At 49.8% G+C, this 17,958-nt stretch overlaps 2 protein-coding genes across 6 annotated transcripts in view; one reads left to right on the forward strand and one right to left on the reverse strand.

The window, feature by feature from the left end:
* The window catches only part of ADRM1 (ADRM1 26S proteasome ubiquitin receptor), a 54,960-nt gene extending 52,451 nt beyond the window's left edge, over nt 1-2,509 (reverse strand). The window contains exon 1 of one of the 3 annotated variants that reach the window (XM_063959305.1): nt 2,379-2,509. The gene's annotated coding sequence lies outside the window, so the exon portion shown is untranslated. Of the gene's footprint in view, nt 1-1,902; nt 1,999-2,378 lie in introns of those variants that run through there. The other 2 variants (XM_063959302.1, XM_063959303.1) reach the window with 2 other exon arrangements.
* LOC135055350 (uncharacterized) overlaps nt 2,060-17,958 on the forward strand; it is a 29,903-nt gene continuing 14,004 nt past the window's right edge. The window contains exons 1-2 of one of the 3 annotated variants that reach the window (XM_063959306.1): nt 2,060-2,170; nt 2,889-3,138. In XM_063959306.1, the coding sequence (XP_063815376.1) occupies nt 2,060-2,170; nt 2,889-3,138 (361 nt within the window). Of the gene's footprint in view, nt 2,171-2,193; nt 2,340-2,803; nt 3,139-17,958 lie in introns of those variants that run through there. The other 2 variants (XM_063959307.1, XM_063959308.1) reach the window with 2 other exon arrangements.

The following is a 17,958-nucleotide window of genomic DNA, read 5'->3' on the forward strand; positions in this document are numbered from 1 at the left end:
GCACATCCCAGCATGCCCTGCCTCAGTTTTAGCATGCCTTAACAGCAGGTCAACAGCAAAACTGTGGCAGGGCATGCTGAGATGTGTAGTTCCACAGCAGCTGGAGGGCTGCAGGTTGAAGACCCATGATCTAGAGCAGGCATGTCCAAACTGCGGCCCTCCAGCTGTTGTGAAACTACATATCCCAGCATGCCCCTGACACAGTTTTGCTGTCAGAGAATGCTAAAGCTTTGTCAGGGCATGCTGGGATGTGTAGGTTCTCAACAGCTGGAGGGCCGCAGTTTGGACATGCCTGGTCTAGAGGGAAGGTGTGGGGGATCAAGGGAGGACAGCTTGAAACCTCTGTAGTGTAGCAGGTGAACAAATGAGGACCACTCAAATTCTCTGCCTGGGGTGATGAATATGGACCACTTGTCACCTCTGCTGGTGTTCAGCAGGAGCATTTTATTAATGAAAAGTATTTCTTACTGAAACATATTGCACTGCAAAAGTACAGTAGATCACATTGATACATAAAAAAAAAGAAAAAAAGAAAAAGGGCATGACTTGCAAATACACACTATCAAATGAACGTCTTCGTCCACAGAATGAGTAAATAATCTTTCTGTCCAACACCAAGGAAGCATTTATGGGTATAGTTGGCATGTAGGAAACAGTAGTGTTGCTGCTTGACCGGGTTCTGGGATGTCTTTGGAAAGATGAGTAATACCCCTTTTCCACTAGCTCAAAAAACATGGGTAATTGCACGGGGGCGCGCATTTACCCGTGTTTTTTGCAAGTGGAAAAGGGTAAACCCGGATCAAGTGACCCGTGAATCCTACCCAGCTATTTACCTGGGTAGGACACGGGAATGATCCGGGTAGGGTTGTAGTGTAAACGGGAGCCGTGTCGATGCGACACGGCTCCCATTTACACTGTATGGAAGGGCGGCGCTGGGAGATCATGTGATCTCCCTGCGCCGCCCCTGCCGCGTCACCAACCCGGCATATGCCGGGTTGTGACTGCTGATGGTAAAGGGGCCGAGCACGGGTCAGCTCCCGTGTCAGGCTCCCGGCTGCGACCCGTGCTCGTAAGTGGAAAAGGGGTATAACAAGGAACACTAACATGCGTTGTACCATTACCACCCCCCCTTCCCCCCAACTTTAAACCAATAGTACCCATATTTAATACAAAGACCCACAATGAAGTACTAGCCCCTACAGTATATTAGTAGCTGTCAATAACCCAAATTACATAAATAGCTACAAAATCAAAATTACATTAAAACACTAAATACATTGTGGACACTATTCAACTGTTGGAGAGATTGTTTTCACTAATGGGCGTCTATCGGAGCTATTCAAAAGGAGCTCCAATCAGACACCCATTAGTCTCAGCAGTCACATTTCAGCTCGCACACCGGAGGCTGGATGTGTGAAAACTCAGCTGTTTGGGCGACCAAACAGGACTTTTCCCCCTTGCACCCACTAGTTTAGACGGGTTTTACCGCTTTATGCAGCTAAACCCTGTCTAACTGGGCATGACAATTGAAGGGTGCACAGAACAATTGAATAGCAACTTTAATTACTACTAAACAACAAATGTTTGAATAGCCCCCTAAGTGTCACCATGGAATTATCTTATATTTATATGGCTGCACAAGGGTTCTGCAGCACCTAACAAAGTACATAAACATATGAGCAACACAGGAACCCAAAATATATTTCTGTATTTGTTCCAACTGTTTAGCAGCACCTGTATAATTCAGTAACCCTGTCCCCACCCCACTACTGCTCTCCATCATCTGCCCCATGCCAGTTATTCTATTATCCCCCCCTCTGCCATCACTACCTCTCCCCCCAGCAGCAGGGCACACACACATTGCCAGCCTCTCTCTCAAACATTACTGATAAGAGGGGTCACCGGCACTGGATCACGTGATCTCAGGCAGCTACATCATGACCACGGAGTGTGGGGCGGTCGGACAGCGCGCCCCTCTCAGGTCAGGGTAGGACCTTATTGTACAGGGCAAACAGCACCCTGACTCATCCTGGGCCTGGGCGCCCTGCTGCACACAGGAATGTTCTGCAGGGCACTGACTCCCCCTGCTGGTGAGGAGGTAATGAGTCAGCATCGGCCTCCTACACAGACCAGGCAGAGCGGTGCCACCGGACATATATACATAAGCGGGGTAAGAGGTGTTTGAGAGCTGCGCCTGGCTCCCGGCCGGGAGAGTGTGCCACCGGGTAAGGAGAAGGCAGGTCAGCGCCGGCACCACGGGTGATGCCCCGCTGCGAGCACATGCCGCAGCGAATCCATAATGGAGACCGGATAAGGCGCAAGCGCCGGGGGTGACACAGGTAACGCAATGGGGGACCGAGATCCAGGCGCCTCATTACCTGTTCTCCGGCTCTGTCTCACCCTGCTGCTGCTGTGACTGCGCCGTCTCCTGCTGCCAGCCAGGCCTCTGCCGTCACATGCCCCGCCCCTTCCCGTTGCACGCATTGGCTACCGTAACACTTGTCCCGGCGCTAAGGGTCGCAAACCGCTGGCTGATTGGCTGAAAGCCATTGTATGTACCAGTCACTAGTTCTGTACGTGTGTGCTGCAGCTGTGTCACTGAGAGCAGGGGGCTGGACACACAGCGACAGAGGGATAGATACACAGGGGCAGAGCCTGCGAGTGCTCTCATTATTATAGCCCTACTCATCATACTTACAGGGCCACTATGGGGACAGGACCATCATAAGCCCCCCCCCGCCCCTGTATATGTGGCCACCTCTTTGTGTGACAGCCAAGGCCTTGCTTCTTGTCATTTGTTCAGTGACCCTGTGCTGTGACAGCCATCCCCCAGTGCATCACTCTGGAGCCACAACTAGCCAGTGACAGCAACTGTTTTGACTTCTCAGGCAATAGCGACAACATTTCGGGCTGGTGGCCGACAGGCCTATCCAGCGTGTCCAGCCAAGATGAAATCGTCCCGCCTCATCGTGGACACCGACCTTCTCATCAGCGAGGTCAGAAAACGTCCAGCGGTGTACGACCAACAAGAAGATGACTACAGCGACCGCAGCAAAAAGCAGCGATGCTGGGAAGAGATTTGCGCCGTTCTTGTGCCAGGCTGGGAAGAGAGCAGCCAACTGGAGAAAAGCCGCAAGGGTAAAAATACAAATTTCTAACAAAAAAAAAGCCCATATCATTCATAATGGTAATGCTGCGTCAACCATACATGTAATATTTGTCACTGGTACAGTTTGCGTGGTGGAGAAATTTAACAGGGAACGTCTAGCTTAAGCTAGATACACAATATACAATTATTGGGCCGATTTGCCAATAATCAGGTGATTGACCTGTTTTCTGGTGTAGTGTGAAGGCATGAGCATTTTGGGCAAACGCAAATAAAACGGTCCAAAAACATCCACGTATGCTCGGCTTCAATTATTGACTCAGTCAAACTTGACAGAAGAAATCATCCCACAGGACCCAATATCGTGCAGTGTGTGGGCATTCTCGATAATCTGGCCATATTTCTAATGTTTTTATTTGTGACTACATCATCCTCGTCGGCAGACAAATGCAAATTTATCAGAAAAATTGTCAAGTAATAAAAAAACCAAAAAACAATGTGTACCACCGATATCGGGTGCTTCCACTGGCAGAAGTGACATTTGTCAATTCAACCAAGAAATTGGCACTATGGCCCTCTTTCAGAGAATGACGCAGATTGCTGCATACACAGCCAGATCTCCGTCCATCTCCTCACATGCTGGGGACCGCCCAGCATGTGTGAGGCCGCCTCCCGATGCATCCGCAATTAGAGTGCAGACGCATCAGAACTATGGTCGACCCCTGGCAGCGCAGCCTGGCTGCGATGTCAGGTGGTTGGCTATCATTTTTTTAATTGGAGCAGCTGCATTTGACGTCAAGCAGCCACCCACCCTGAAAATGGTCCTATTCGGCCAGCCCCCCAATGCAGCCACCCCGCGAATGCCTGTCACTGTCAATCACATTGCAGTCGCATCCATCGGAGATGCGACCGCAATGTGTCGGGTCGCGCAGCCGTGATGATGCCGCTGCTCTATTGGCAAATTGCCTTGCGGCCCGCATCAGCAGCCGGGTCTGAATGACCCTCATTGTACCTAGCTTTAGGTTAACATGGACATCATGAAATTTGGTGCCTCAAATGATTTTAACCTAAGGGAAGAATGAGGTACATGCTCCTGAATCTGGAAGTGGTTTTGAAATAATTTTGGATGCCAGAATTTTTCATGGTCATATTAACCGAAGATAGACATCTTCGGGTAATGCTAAAATGAGCAGAATTCTGATGCTGTTAGATGTCTTAAGGCCCATACACACTAGAAGATTTTTTCCCCATCGTTTTGAGTGATAATGACGGTTTTGAACGATCTATCACTTAAATCATCTGGTGTGTATACAGCAAACGATGAACGATATGCGCACCCGTGGTCGTTGGAAGCAGGTCCTCACTCCATGCATGCAGCTCAATCCCCTAAATCCCAGCAGAGCAGAACGTTCGTCTTTCAGATTGTTTGTAAAATGACTCAGTGTGTACACTCAATATCATTTGTCAGGGAGTTCAAGAGAAATCGCTCATCTTTCAAATTGTTCATCTTTCAAGTCTTCTAGTGTGTATGGGCCTTTAGAGAATGCCTCCAATGACAAATGTTACAGTGTTTATATAACCAGTTTTGTACTCTACGTTTCTCTTACGTCCTAGAGGATACTGGGGATCCATTTAGTACCATTTGTGTAGACGGGTCCACTAGGAGCCATGGGCACTTTAAGAATTTGATAGTGTGGGCTGGCTCCTCCCTCTATGCCCCTCCTACCAGACTCAGTTTAGAAAATACGCCCGGAGGAGCCGGTCACGCTCATGGAAGTTCCTGAAGAGTTTTCTGCATTTATGTTTCTGTTTGTTATTTTCAGGCAGGTCTGGATGGCACCAGCCTGCCTGCTTCGTGGAACTTAGGGGGGAAAACGGCCCAACCTCTTGAAGGGTTAATGGTCCCGTTCGCTGCTGACAGGACACTAAGCTCCTGAGGGAACTATTCACAAGCCCCACCACGGCGAGCGTACATTCTCGCAGCACGCAGCCAACCCTAACAGAGCCAGAGGATAGAAGAGTAGTACTAAGCCGGCGTCCCGGCTAGCAGGTCACCGGCCATTATGGCGGCACGAGGGTATGGAGACGCACGGCTTCTAACCGGGGAGGATTGCGTCTCCAGACACAGTGCACAACTTCGTCTCAGTACACTGTACACAGTACCCAGACTGGCAAACACAGCCTTAAAACGGTTCTGCTCCATTTTAAGCACCAAAATTTCCTCAGCCAGTATTAAAAAAAAAGCAGGAAGGCCGCGCGCCATTGAAGGGGCGGGGCTTCACTATGAGAGGATCCAGCATCTCACAGCGCCATTTTCTCTCTGCAGTGGACACAGACGCTGCCTGACTGGGACGCGCAGCTCCTCCGGTGTGACTCCAGATTACCTCAGCGGTACCAGGGAGTCATAGCAGGGGGGGAGCGATATTAGTGTACTAAGTCCCCAATCTGGGTACTTAGTTTGCGACCCGGCTAAACTTGGCATTAGCGATAAGGGCACTGTGGGCTGGCTCCAAAATACTCTGTGTCTCCCTGGAAGGGCTCTTTGTGAGTTAATTGTGCTTTTAACCTTTTCTGTGTGTGCTGTCACATTTACATTATGTCAGGCAAAGAGTGTGTTTCATGTACGGCGGAGTGTTCCTCCTCACCAGGGGGCTCACTACTAAGTACTCAGTGTAGTGTACTTTCTCAGGCTAACGGGGCTGAACCAGTGTGGCTGGATTCCCTCAAGGGAATGATTTAAAATATCTCTAATAAATTGTCCCGCAATGAGAAAGAGATGCAATACTTAAGTCTGTAGATGAGATTATGAACAGAGACTCAGTCCCCAAACAAGTGTCTCAGTCCCTTGCCATTTGTCCACAAAAACAAACTCTGGCCCATATCCTACAGTCTGACTCTGATGCTGGGAGGTCAGACACGGAGGAGGGGGAGGCGGAGGTGGATTCAGAAGGGGGGGGGGGGACGCTACTCTGTCACAGGGAATAGAGGCTCTTATAGAGGCTATCAGAGATGTGCTACAAATTCCTGATAAGGTGATAGAGGAGTGTGAGGAATCTTATTTTAATGTAAAAAAGAAGTCCTCACTCAGTCACTTTTCCTGTGTCAAAGGAACTGAATACCCTGTTTGAAGTACCGTGGGTAAATCCTGATAAGAAATTTCAAATCCCTAAAAGGTTACCCCTGAGGATAGGAAAAAATGGGAAAATCCACTGGTAGTGGATGCATTTGTGTCCAGGTTGTCACGGAAGATTTTGTTACCCGTCCCTGGTGCAGCCTCCCTGAAGGATGCTGCTGATCGTAAGATTGAGACTACACTCAAATCCTTGTACACAGTGGCTGGGACCCACTACAGTATGTGCGTGGATTACTAAAGCCATTGATAAATGTTTGGGTAATCTTATTGAAGGGTCAGATTCCTTATCTAGAGGGGAGATTGTGTTACTCATGCAACATATACAGGACTCTGCGAACTTTGTGGTGGAAGCCATAAAAGAAGTAGGTTTGCTTACTGCACGCACCACTGCTATGGCAGTGTCAGCATGCAGGGGCTTGTGGTTACGCCAGTGGACTGCAGATGCGGACTCCAGGAAAGGCATGGAAGGCCTACCCTTCACAGGAGAGAGAGTAAACCAAGGCTAATCAAACTCTGGGATACTGTAGGATATCCTGGCCTACGCCGGAGCCTTCCTGTCAGAGGACCCGACGGACCCCGCACCGCACCTGCAGTGACATTGCTACCCAGAGGAATCCCAGAGAGGCACCATCCAACCACCGCATTGCATGAGGTACCCACAACTTTTGGGACATTTATTCCATCCAAAACCCTCTAGCGGTCTATGGAAATTACAAAGGACTCTCCTGGTACCATCTAAATGGGACTCATATAGTGGAAAACCACTGGATATATACCATCCATGGGCAATATTTGGAACGGATCCTCCAGAGCTCATATGACACATGTCCGGAATTAACATTTTGGGTAAAAATTTACATTTCCAAAGCATGCATTTGGTATAATATAATTGCACATAATAATACTGTTTTTTTAAGTAGGTAGTGTTTTTAATAAATTGTTATTAATTTTACACATTATAGTGGATATTGTTCATTTCCTCTCAAAGCGCAGCCTCCTTCTCTTTTTTGTAATTGTATATATTGGGAGTGACTTCCCTCTTAAACATTGGCTGCCGCTTAGCTGAGCTCCTCATCTCACAGCGCCCGAATACCCCAGGGTATTTTTTACCTTTCTTTTGCACCTTCACAGGAGAGGCCTTATTTGGAGATGAACTGGATAAATGGATCTCCAAAGCTACTGCGGGTAAGTCCACATATCTTCCTTCTGCAGCTCCCCCAACCAGGAAGACCTACTCAGGACCTACCCTACAGTCCTTTCGGACTGCTAAGTTTTAGGGCAAAGTCAGAGGATCTTCTACTGCCACCAGAGGCGCTAGAGGTAAACCACATAAACCAGCAGTTGCCGGTTCTCAGGAACAGAGCTCCAGTTCTGCTTCCTCAAAGCCTTCTGCATGACGGTGGACTGCATGGCCTGGAAGACTGGCAGGCGGGAGCCCAACTAAAGAATTTCAGTCACATCTGGACAACATCTTGTCAGGATCCCTGGGTCATAGATCTTATTTCCCAGGGATACAGACTGGAGTTTCAGGAACTCCCACATCACAGATTCTTCAAATCAGGCTTACCAGCTTCACAAGAGGCAAGTATAACCTTACAGGATGCCATTCAAAAACTGGTATAGACTCAGGTCATTGTTCCAGTTCCACCTCATCTGCGCAACAAGGGGTACTATTCCAACTTGTTTGTAGTACTGAAACCGGACGGTTCGGTCCAGGGAAAGGTTGTTGGACAGCATTGGTCTCACAACCAGACTACTCCTGGATGACGGGTGGATTCTAAATCTTCCGAAATCTTATTTAGAGCCAACTCGGAGGCTCCTATTTCTGGGAATGATACTGGACACAGGCACAGAGTGCAAGTTTTTCTTCCGTTGGAAAAGGCATTGGTAATCCAGTCGATGGTACGGGATGTCTTGAAGCCAACCTGGATATCGGTGCACCTATGCATTCGCCTTCTGGGGAAAATGGTGACCTCTTCGAGGCGCTTCAGTACGGAAGGTTTCATGCGAGGCCCTTCCAGCTGGATCTGTTGGACAAATGGTCCGTATCACATCTTCACATGCCAAAGGCCAGGATCTCCCTTCTGTGGTGGCTACAGACTTCTCACCTAATCGAGGGCCAAAGGTTCGGGATTCAAAATTGGATTCTGCTAACCACAGATGCAAGCCTCAGAGGTTGGGGAGCGGTCACCCAGGGGGTGCAGTTTCAAGGAAGATGGTCAAGTCAGGAAGTCTTCCATCAACATTCTGGAACTCAGGGCTGTATACAACGCCCTTCTGCAAACCTCATATCTTCTTCAAGATCAGGCCATTCAGGTTCAGTCGGACAATGTGATGGCAGTAACGTACATAAACCGACAGGAAGGAACGCAGAGCAGCAATGTCAGAGGTATCAAGAATTCTCCTCTGGGCAGAAAAAAATGCTGTGGCGTTGTCGGCGGTCTTCATTCTGGGAGTAGGCAACTGGGAAGCAGACTTCCTCAGCAGACACGACATGCACCCAGGGGAGTGGGGTCTTCACCCGGATGTGTTCAGGTGCTTGACACGTCGATGGGGATGTCCACAAATCGACACAATGGCCTCTCGTCTCAACAAGAAGCTCAAGCGGTATTGTTCCAGATCGAGAGACCCACAGGCGGTGGACACTCTGACAACTCCATGGGTCTATCAGATGGTGTACGTGTTCCCTCCACTTCCGCTGATCCCAAGAATTCTGAAAAGAATAAAAAGGGAAAAAGTTCAAGCAATTCTCATTGCTCTGGATTGGCCAAGAAGGGCCTGGTATGTGGACCTTCTGGAGATGCTCCTGGAAGATCCGTGGCCTCTACGTCTTCGCGAGGATCTCCTGCAACAGGGGCCGTTCGTCTATCAAGACTTGAAACGGCTTCATTTGACGGCATGGAGGTTGAAGGGCTGAATCTACCCAAGAGAGGGATTCCTGACAAAGTCATCCAGACTATGGCCCTCATTCCGAGTTGATCGCTAGCTGCTGTTGTTCGCAGCGCAGTGATCAGGCTAAAAATCGGCACTTCTGCGCATGCGTACGGGCCGCAGTACGCACGCGCCAAGTACTTTAACACAAAACTATGCAGTTTTACACAAGGGCGAGCAACGCTTTTCTGTCGCTCTGCTGATCGGTGATTGATTGACAGGAAGTGGATGTTTCTGGGTGGTAACTGAGTGTTTTCCGGGAGTGTGCTAAAAAACGCAGGTGTGTCAGGTGAAAACGCAGGCATACCTGGGGAAACGGGGGAGTGGCTCGCCGAACGCATGGCGTGTTTGTGACGTCAAAGCAGGAACTAAACTGACTGAAGTGATCGCAAGGTAGGAGTAGGTCTGGAGCTGCTAAGAAACTGCATGAAATATTTCACGAGCAGTTCTGCTAACCTTTCGTTCGCACTTCTGCTTAGCTAAGATACACTCCCAGAGGGCGGCGGCTTAGCGTGTGCACTGCTGCTAAAAGCAGCTAGCGAGCGATCAACTCAGAATGAGGGCCTATGATCCAAGCCAGGAAGGGGGTAACGTCTAAACATTACCACCGTATTTGGAAGAAATACGTGTCTTGGTGTGAGAGCAGAAAATATTCTGCTGTGGAATTTCATGTGGGACGTTTCCTGCTTTTTCTGCAGTCGGGTGTGGATGTGGGCCTACGTCTGGGCTCCATAAAGGTCCAGATTTCGGCCTTGTCCATTTTCTTTCAGAAACAATTGGCGTCTCTTCCTGAGGTCCAGATGTTCTGCAAAGGGGTTCTGCACATCCAGCCTCCCTTTGTGCCTCCCACGGCACCTTGGGATCTCAATTTGGTGCTGCAGTTCCTCCAATCGGACTGGTTTGAACCTTTACAGGAGGTAGACGTAAAATATCTTATGTGGAAGACAGTCACACTGTTGGCCTTGGCTTCTGCAAGACGTGTGTCGGAACTGGGGGCTTTGTGTCACGAGTCCCTGTTTAATCTTCCATGAAACAGAGCTGAACTCAGGACTCATCAGCAATTTCTTCCTAAGGTGGTGTCGGCGTTTCACATAAACCAACCAATTGTGGTTCCGGTTGTGACCGACGCCTCTGTTACTTCAAAATCTTTGGATGTTGTGAGGGCTTTGAAGGTGTATGTGAAGAGAACGGCTCGTCACAGGAAATCGGACTCCCTGTTTGTTCTTTATGATCCCAATCATACCCCTTTTCCACTAGCGTACCACGGGTCGCAGCCGGGTCGCCTGACACGGCTGCGACCCGTGCTACAGCCCCCTGCAGACAGCGCTCACCAACCCGGCAATTGCCGGGTTGGTGACGCGCTAGTGACGCGGCAAGGGGGTGCGCTGGGAGAACACATGATCTCCCAGCGCCGCCCTCCCTATGCACTGTGAACGGGAGCCGTGTCGCCTCGACACGGCTCCCGTTCACACTAGACAGCTAGCCGGGTTGAACACGTGTTCAACCCGGCTAGCTACCAGGGTAGGATTCCCGGATCACTTGATCCGGGAATTTGCCGGGGGACCCGTTTCCACTATGGAAAAACACGGGTAAATGCGCGCCCCCGCACATTTACCCGTGTTTAAAAAAGCTAGTGGAAAAGGGGTATAAGATTGGGTGTCCTGCTTCAAAGCAGTCTATTGCACGCTCACTATCCAGCATGCTTATTCCATGACAGGCTTGCCGGTTCCAAAATCTGTACAGGCCCTCTCTACTAGGTCGGTGGGTTCTTCTTCGACGGCTGCCCGGGGTGTCTCGGCTTTACAGCTCTGCCGAGCAGTTACTTGGTCAGGTTCGAACACGTTCGAAAAGTTTTACAAGTTCGATACCTTAGCCTCTGAGGACCTTTAGTTTGGTCAATCAGTTCTGCAGGACCCTCAGTACTCTCCCACCCGGTTTGGAAGCTTTGGTACTTCCCCATGGTACTAAATGGATCCCCATTATCCTCTAGGACAGTGTTTCCCAACCGCGGTCCTCAAGGCACACTAACAGTCCTGGTTTTAGTGATATCCAGGCTTGAACACAGGTGATTTAATTAGTACCTAAGTTATTTTGATTTAACCATCTGTGCTGAAGCCTGGATATCACTAAAACCTGCACTGTTGGTGTGCCTTGAGGACCGCGGTTGGGAATGCCTGCTCTAGGATGTAAGAGAAAATAGGATTTTAATTACCTACCAGTAAATCCTTTTGTCGTTGTCCGTAGAGGATACTGGGCGCCCGCCCAGTGCTTTGATCGTCCTGCACTGTTACTTGGTTAAGTATTGTGGTTTGGTTCAGCTGTTGCTGTTCCTGTTCCAAGTTTGGTTAGCTTGGCTTTCCTCTTGTTTGTGGTGCTGGTTCGGAATCTCACCCAAATCCTTTTATATCCTTCTCTCAAAGTATGTCTATCTCCTCGGGCACAGTTTCCTAGACTGAGTCTGGTAGGAAGGGCATAGAGGGAGGAGCCAGGCCACACTATCAAATTCTTAAAGTGCTCATGGCTCCTAGTGGACCCGTCTATACCCATGGTACTAAATGGATCCCCACTATCCTTAACGGACTACGAGAAAAGGATTTACTGGTAGGTAATTAAAAATAGGATTTTGCTTACCTACCGGTAAATCCTTTTCTCGTAGTCCGTAGAGGATGCTGGGGTCCACATTAGTACCATGGGGTATAGACGGGTACATCATGAGCCACTGGCACCTTAAGAGTTTGAGAGTGTGGGCTGGCTCCTCCCTCCATGCCCCTCCCACCAGACTCAGTCCAGAAAATGTGCCCGAGGAGACGGACATCTTCGAGAGAAGGATTTAACACAGATAGTGGCGAGATTCATACCAGCTCACACATCAAGCTAACTAGCTTGAAAAACTCAGCAACTGCTGAAACATTACTTACCAAGTTAAAATGCAGTACACAACTATACAAAGTTGTACTGAACCAGATAACGGTTGCAGGAAAACGAAGCACTAGGCGGGCGCCCAGCATCCTCTACGGACTACGAGAAAAGGATTTACCGGTAGGTAACCAAAATCCTATTTTCTCTTACGTCCTAGAGGATGCTGGGGTCCACATTTGTACCATGGGGAGGGAGAGCGCGGAGGCTCCTGCAGAACTGATTGACTGAACTTCAGATCATCAGAGGCCAAAGTATCGAAATTGTAGAACTTAGCAAACGTGTTCGACCCAGACCAAGTTGCCGCTCGGCAAGGTTGTAACGCCGAGACACCCCGGGCAGCCGCCCAGGAAGACCCCAGCTTACAAGTAGAGTGGGAACAGATTTTGGACACGGCAATCCTGCCGCAGAATAAGCATGCTGGATAGTGAACCTAATCCAGCGAGATATAGTCTGCTTTGAAGCAGGACACCCAATTTTCTTGGGATCATACAGGACAAACAAAGAGTCCGATTTCCTGTGACGAGCAGTCCTCTTCACATTTTCAAAGCCCTCACAACATCCAAGGACTTTGACGAAATTGAGGAGTCAGTAGCCACTGGCACCACAATAGGTTGGTTGATATGAAATGCCGACACAACCTTTGGAAGAAACTGCTGAAGAGTCCGGAGCTCAGCTCTATCGTCGTGGAATATCAAGTAAGGGCTTTTACAGGACAAAGCCCCCAATTCTGACACGTCTAGCAGAAGCTAAGGCCAACAACGTGACAGCCTTCCATGTAAGAAATTTGACCACAACCTCCTGTAGAGGCTCATACCAGTCCGACTGGAGGAACTGCAACACCACTTTAAGGTCCCAAGGCGCCGTAGGCGGTACAAAGGGAGGTTGAATGTGCTGAACTTGCTTCAAAAAGGTCTGAACCTCAGGGAGGGCAGCCAATAGTTTCTGGAAGAAAATGGACAGGGCCGAAATCTGGACCTTTACAGATCCCAACCTCAGGCCCATATCCACACCTGCTTGCAGGAAGAGGAGAAACGTCCCAGTTGAAACTCCACCGCAGGAAACGTCTTGGACTCGCACCAAGATACATATTTCTTCCAAATACAATGGTAATGTTTAGACGTTACCCCATTCCTAGCCTGTATCAGGGTAGGAATGACCTTCTTCGGAATGCCCTTCCGAGCTAGTATCAGGCATTCAACCTCCATGCCGTCAAACGTAGCCGCGGTAAGTCTTGATAGGCGAATGGCCCCTGCTGCAGCAGGTCCTTCCGAAGAGGAAGAGGCCTTGGCTCTTCTTGCAAGAGATTCAGAAGGTCCGTGTACCAAGCCCGCCTTGGCCAGTCTGGACCATCGCTTGAACTCTTGTTCTCCTTATGAGCTTTAGAACTCTTGGAATGAGTGGGAGTGGTGGAAACACGTACACCGACTGGAACACCCACGTAGACACCAGGGCGTCCACTGCTTGTAAGTCCCTTGACCTGGAACAATAGCGTTGAAGCTTCTTGTTGAGACGAGAGGCCATCATGTCTACTTGGGGTAACCCCCAAAGGTCTGTTATTTCCTTGAACACCTCCGGATGGAGACCCCACTTCCCCGGATGGAGAACGTGTCTGCTGAGGAAGTCTGCTTCCCAGTTGTCCACTCCCGGAATGAGGATTGCAGAGAGCGCCAACGCCTGTTTCACTGACGTCCTAGTGGATGCTGGGGACTCCGAAAGGACCATGGGGAATAGCGGCTCCGCAGGAGACTGGGCACAAAAGTAAAAGCTTTAGGACTACCTGGTGTGCACTGGCTCCTCCCCCTATGACCCTCCTCCAAGCCTCAGTTAGATTTTTGTGCCCGAACGAGAAGGGTGCTCACTAGGTGGCTCTCCTGAGCTGCTTAGTAAAAAAGTTTAAGTATAGGTTTTTTATTTTCAGTGAATCCTGCTGGCAACAGGTTCACTGCACCGAGGGACTAAGGGGAGAAGAAGCGAACTCACCTGCGTGCAGAGTGGATTGGGCTTCTTAGGCTACTGGACATTAGCTCCAGAGGGACGATCACAGGCCCAGCCATGGATGGGTCCCAGAGCCGCGCCGCCGGCCCCCTTACAGAGCCAGAAGACTGAAGAGGTCCGGAAAATCGGCGGCAGAAGACGTCCTGTCTTCAATAAGGTAGCGCACAGCACCGCAGCTGTGCGCCATTGCTCTCAGCACACTTCACACTCCGGTCACTGAGGGTGCAGGGCGCTGGGGGGGGGGGGCGCCCTGAGACGCAATAAAAACACCTTATATGGCAAAAAATACATCACATATAGCTCCTGGGCTATATGGATGCATTTAACCCCTGCCAATTTTTCCTTAAAAAAGCGGGAGAAAGGCCGCCGAGAAGGGGGCGGAGCCTATCTCCTCAGCACACTGGCGCCATTTTTCCTCACAGCTCCGTTGGAGGGAAGCTCCCTGACTCTCCCCTGCAGTCCTGCACTACAGAAACAGGGTAAAACAAGAGAGGGGGGCACTAATTTGGCAGATAAATCTATACAGCAGCTATATAAGGGAAAAACACTTATATAAGGTTATCCCTGTATATATATAGCGCTCTGGTGTGTGCTGGCAAACTCTCCCTCTGTCTCCCCAAAGGGCTAGTGGGGTCCTGTCCTCTATCAGAGCATTCCCTGTGTGTGTGCTGTGTGTCGGTACGTTGTGTCGACATGTATGAGGAGGAAAATGGTATGGAGGCGGAGCAATTGCCTGTAATAGTGGTCACCCCCTAGGGAGTCGACACCTGACTGGATGGTCTTATGGAAGGAATTACGTGATAGTGTCAGCACTTTACAAAAGACTGTTGACGACATGAGACAGCCGGCAAATCAGTTATTACCTGTACAGGCGTCTCAAACACCGTCAGGGGCTCTAAAGCGCCCGTTACCTCAGATGGTCGACACAGACCCAGACACGGACACTGACTCCAGTGTCGACGGTGAGGAAACAAACGTATTTTCCAGTAGGGCCACACGTTACATGATCACGGCAATGAAGGAGGTTTTGAACATTTCTGATACTACAAGTACCACAAAAAAGGGTATTATGTGGGGGTGTGAAAAAACTACCCGTAGTTTTTCCTGAATAGATGAATTAAATGAGGTGTGTGATGAAGCGTGGGTTTCCCCCGATAAAAAACTGCTAATTTCTAAAAAATTATTGGCATTATACCCTTTCCCGCCAGAGGTTAGGGCGTGTTGGGAAACACCCCCTAGGGTAGATAAGGCGCTCACACGCTTATCAAAACAAGTGGCGTTACCGTCTCCTGATACGGCCACCCTCAAGGAACCAGCTGATAGGAAGCTGGAAAATATCCTAAAAAGTATATACACACATACTGGTATTATACTGCGACCAGCAATCGCCTCAGCCTGGATGTGCAGTGCTGGGGTGGCTTGGTCAGATTCCCTGACTGAAAATATTGATACCCTGGACAGGGACAGTATATTATTGACTATAGAGCATTTAAAGGATGCATTTCTATATATGCGAGATGCACAGAGGGATATTTGCACTCTGGCATCAAGAGTAAGTGCGCTGTCCATTTCTGCCAGAAGAGGGTTATGGACGCGACAGTGGTCAGGTGATGCGGATTCCAAACAGCATATGGAAGTATTGCCGTATAAAGGGGAGGAGTTATTTGGGGTCGGTGTATCGGACCTGGTGGCCACGGCAACGGCTGGGAAATCCACCTTTTTACCCCAGGTCACCTCTCAGCAGAAAAAGACACCGTCTTTTCAGGCTCAGTCCTTTCGTCCCCATAAGGGCAAGCGGGCAAAAGGCCACTCATATCTGCCCCGGGGCAGAGGAAGGGGAAAAAGACTGCAGCAGGCAGCCTCTTCCCAGGAACAGAAGCCCTCCCCCGCTTCTGCCTCAGCATGACGCTGGGGCCTTACAAGCGGACTCAGGCACGGTGGGGGCCCGTCTCAAGAATTTCAGCGCGCAGTGGGCTCACTCGCAAGTGGACCCCTGGATCCTGCAGGTAGTATCTCAGGGGTACAAATTGGAATTCGAGACGTCTCCCCCTCGCCGGTTCCTGAAGTCTGCTTTACCAACGTCTCCCTCCGACAGGGAGGCGGTATTGGAAGCCATTCACAAGCTGTATTCCCAGCAGGTGATAATCAAGGTACCCCTCCTACAACAGGGAAAGGGGTATTATTCCACGCTGTTTGTGGTACCGAAGCCGGACGGCTCGGTGAGACCTATTTTAAATCTGAAATCCTTGAACACTTACATACAAAGGTTCAAATTCAAGATGGAGTCACTCAGAGCAGTGATAGCGAACCTGGAAGAAGGGGACTATATGGTGTCTCTGGACATCAAGGATGCTTACCTCCATGTCCCAATTTGCCCTTCTCACCAAGGGTACCTCAGGTTTGTGGTACAGAACTGTCACTATCAGTTTCAGACGCTGCCGTTTGGATTGTCCACGGCACCCCGGGTCTTTACCAAGGTAATGGCCGAAATGATGATTCTTCTTCGAAGAAAAGGCGTCTTAATTATCCCTTACTTGGACGATCTCCTGATAAGGGCAAGGTCCAGAGAACAGTTAGAGGTCGGAGTAGCACTATCTCAAGTAGTACTACGACAGCACGGGTGGATTCTAAATATTCCAAAATCGCAGCTGATTCCGACGACACGTCTGCTGTTCCTAGGGATGATTCTGGACACAGTCCAGAAAAAGGTGTTTCTCCCGGAGGAGAAAGCCAGGGAGTTATCCGACCTAGTCAGGAACCTCCTAAAACCAGGCCAAGTGTCAGTGCATCAATGCACAAGGGTCCTGGGAAAAATGGAAAAATGGTGGCTTCTTACGAAGCGATTCCATTCGGCAGATTCCACGCAAGAACTTTTCAGTGGGATCTGCTGGACAAATGGTCCGGGTCGCATCTTCAAATGCATCAGCGGATAACCCTGTCTCCAAGGACAAGGGTGTCTCTCCTGTGGTGGTTACAGAGTGCTCATCTTCTAGAGGGCCGCAGATTCGGCATTCAGGACTGGGTCCTGGTGACCACGGATGCCAGCCTGAGAGGCTGGGGAGCAGTCACACAGGGAAGAAATTTCCAGGGCTTGTGGTCAAGCATGGAAACGTCACTTCACATAAATATCCTGGAACTAAGGGCCATTTACAATGCCCTAAGTCAGGCAAGGCCTCTGCTTCAGGGTCAGCCGGTGTTGATCCAGTCGGACAACATCACGGCAGTCGCCCACGTAAACAGACAGGGCGGCACAAGAAGCAGGAGGGCAATGACGGAAGTTGCAAGGATTCTTCACTGGGCGGAAAATCATGTGATAGCACTGTCAGCAGTGTTCATTCCGGGAGTGGACAACTGGGAAGCAGACTTCCTCAGCAGACACGACCTCCACCCGGGGGAGTGGGGACTTCACCCAGAAGTCTTCCACATGATTGTGAACCGTTGGGAAAAACCAAAGGTGGACATGATGGCGTCCCGCCTCAACAAAAAACTGGACAGATATTGCGCCAGGTCAAGGGACCCTCAGGCAATAGCTGTGGACACTCTGGTAACACCGTGGGTGTACCAGTCAGTGTATGTGTTCCCTCCTCTGCCTCTCATACCCAAGGTACTGAGAATCATAAGAAGGAGAGGAGTAAGGACTATACTCGTGGCTCCGGATTGGCCAAGAAGGACTTGGTACCCGGAACTTCAAGAGATGCTCACGGAAGACCCGTGGCCTCTACCTCTAAGAAAGGACCTGCTCCTGCAGGGACCCTGTCTGTTCCAAGACTTACCGCGGCTGCGTTTGACGGCATGGCGGTTGAACGCCGGATCCTGAAGGAAAAAGGCATTCCGGATGAAGTCATCCCTACCCTGATCAAAGCCAGGAAGGATG

Source organism: Pseudophryne corroboree, chromosome 3, assembly GCF_028390025.1.
Source record: "Pseudophryne corroboree isolate aPseCor3 chromosome 3, aPseCor3.hap2, whole genome shotgun sequence".
NCBI classification, from domain to species: domain Eukaryota; kingdom Metazoa; phylum Chordata; class Amphibia; order Anura; family Myobatrachidae; genus Pseudophryne; species Pseudophryne corroboree.